This window comes from Penaeus monodon, chromosome 25 (assembly GCF_015228065.2).
Source record: "Penaeus monodon isolate SGIC_2016 chromosome 25, NSTDA_Pmon_1, whole genome shotgun sequence".
NCBI classification, from domain to species: Eukaryota; Metazoa; Arthropoda; class Malacostraca; order Decapoda; family Penaeidae; genus Penaeus; species Penaeus monodon.
In genome coordinates this window covers 36,038,081-36,038,613 of record NC_051410.1, presented here as the reverse complement: position 1 = coordinate 36,038,613, position 533 = coordinate 36,038,081, and the positions used below count along the sequence as shown (strand labels likewise).

At 49.7% G+C, this 533-nt stretch overlaps 1 protein-coding gene across 1 annotated transcript in view; it reads right to left on the bottom strand.

Moving 5' to 3' along the window:
* LOC119589380 (cubilin-like) overlaps nt 1–533 on the bottom strand; it is a 70,980-nt gene that overhangs the window by 29,485 nt on the left and 40,962 nt on the right. Inside the window, exon 41 of the mRNA XM_037937998.1 lies at nt 127–264. Coding sequence (XP_037793926.1) covers nt 127–264 — 138 coding nt within the window. The remainder of the gene's footprint in view (nt 1–126; nt 265–533) is intronic.

Here is a 533-nt window from a genome sequence, read left to right as displayed (position 1 = left end):
CGACCGTATATATAAGTTTATGTGTATTTACATGCTTATACAATATATAACAGCACATATACACAGAAAAACACCACAGTTCATCACTATTACACACAGCTCAATTTTCTTCCACAAATAACATACCTTGTTACTGTCGCTGCTGTCCGAAACGAATTCTAGAGTGAGGACGTTCGAGGATGACTCTGTGACTTGAGGAGTAGCAGTGCCGCAGAATTTCCCGGCTCCGAGGAAAGGTGAGGAAGGGCTGTCGCCGTTTCGGATCTGAAAATAAAGTTTTTTTAAAGAAAGTGTGAAAGGGGGAGAGATGGAAGGAAGCTAGGAAAGGAGAGGGTGGGGGGAAAGGGGGAAGGAGGGAAGGAGAATGAGAGGAAGGGAGGATGGGAGGGAGGGAGGGAGGGAGGGAGGGGAGGAGGGAAAGGGGGAAGGGGGGAAATGGGGGAAGGGGGGAAGGAGGGAAGGAGAATAGGAGGGAGGGAGGATGGGAGGGAGGGAGGGAGGGAGGGAAAGAGTAGTTTTTGTAGCTGGAGTGT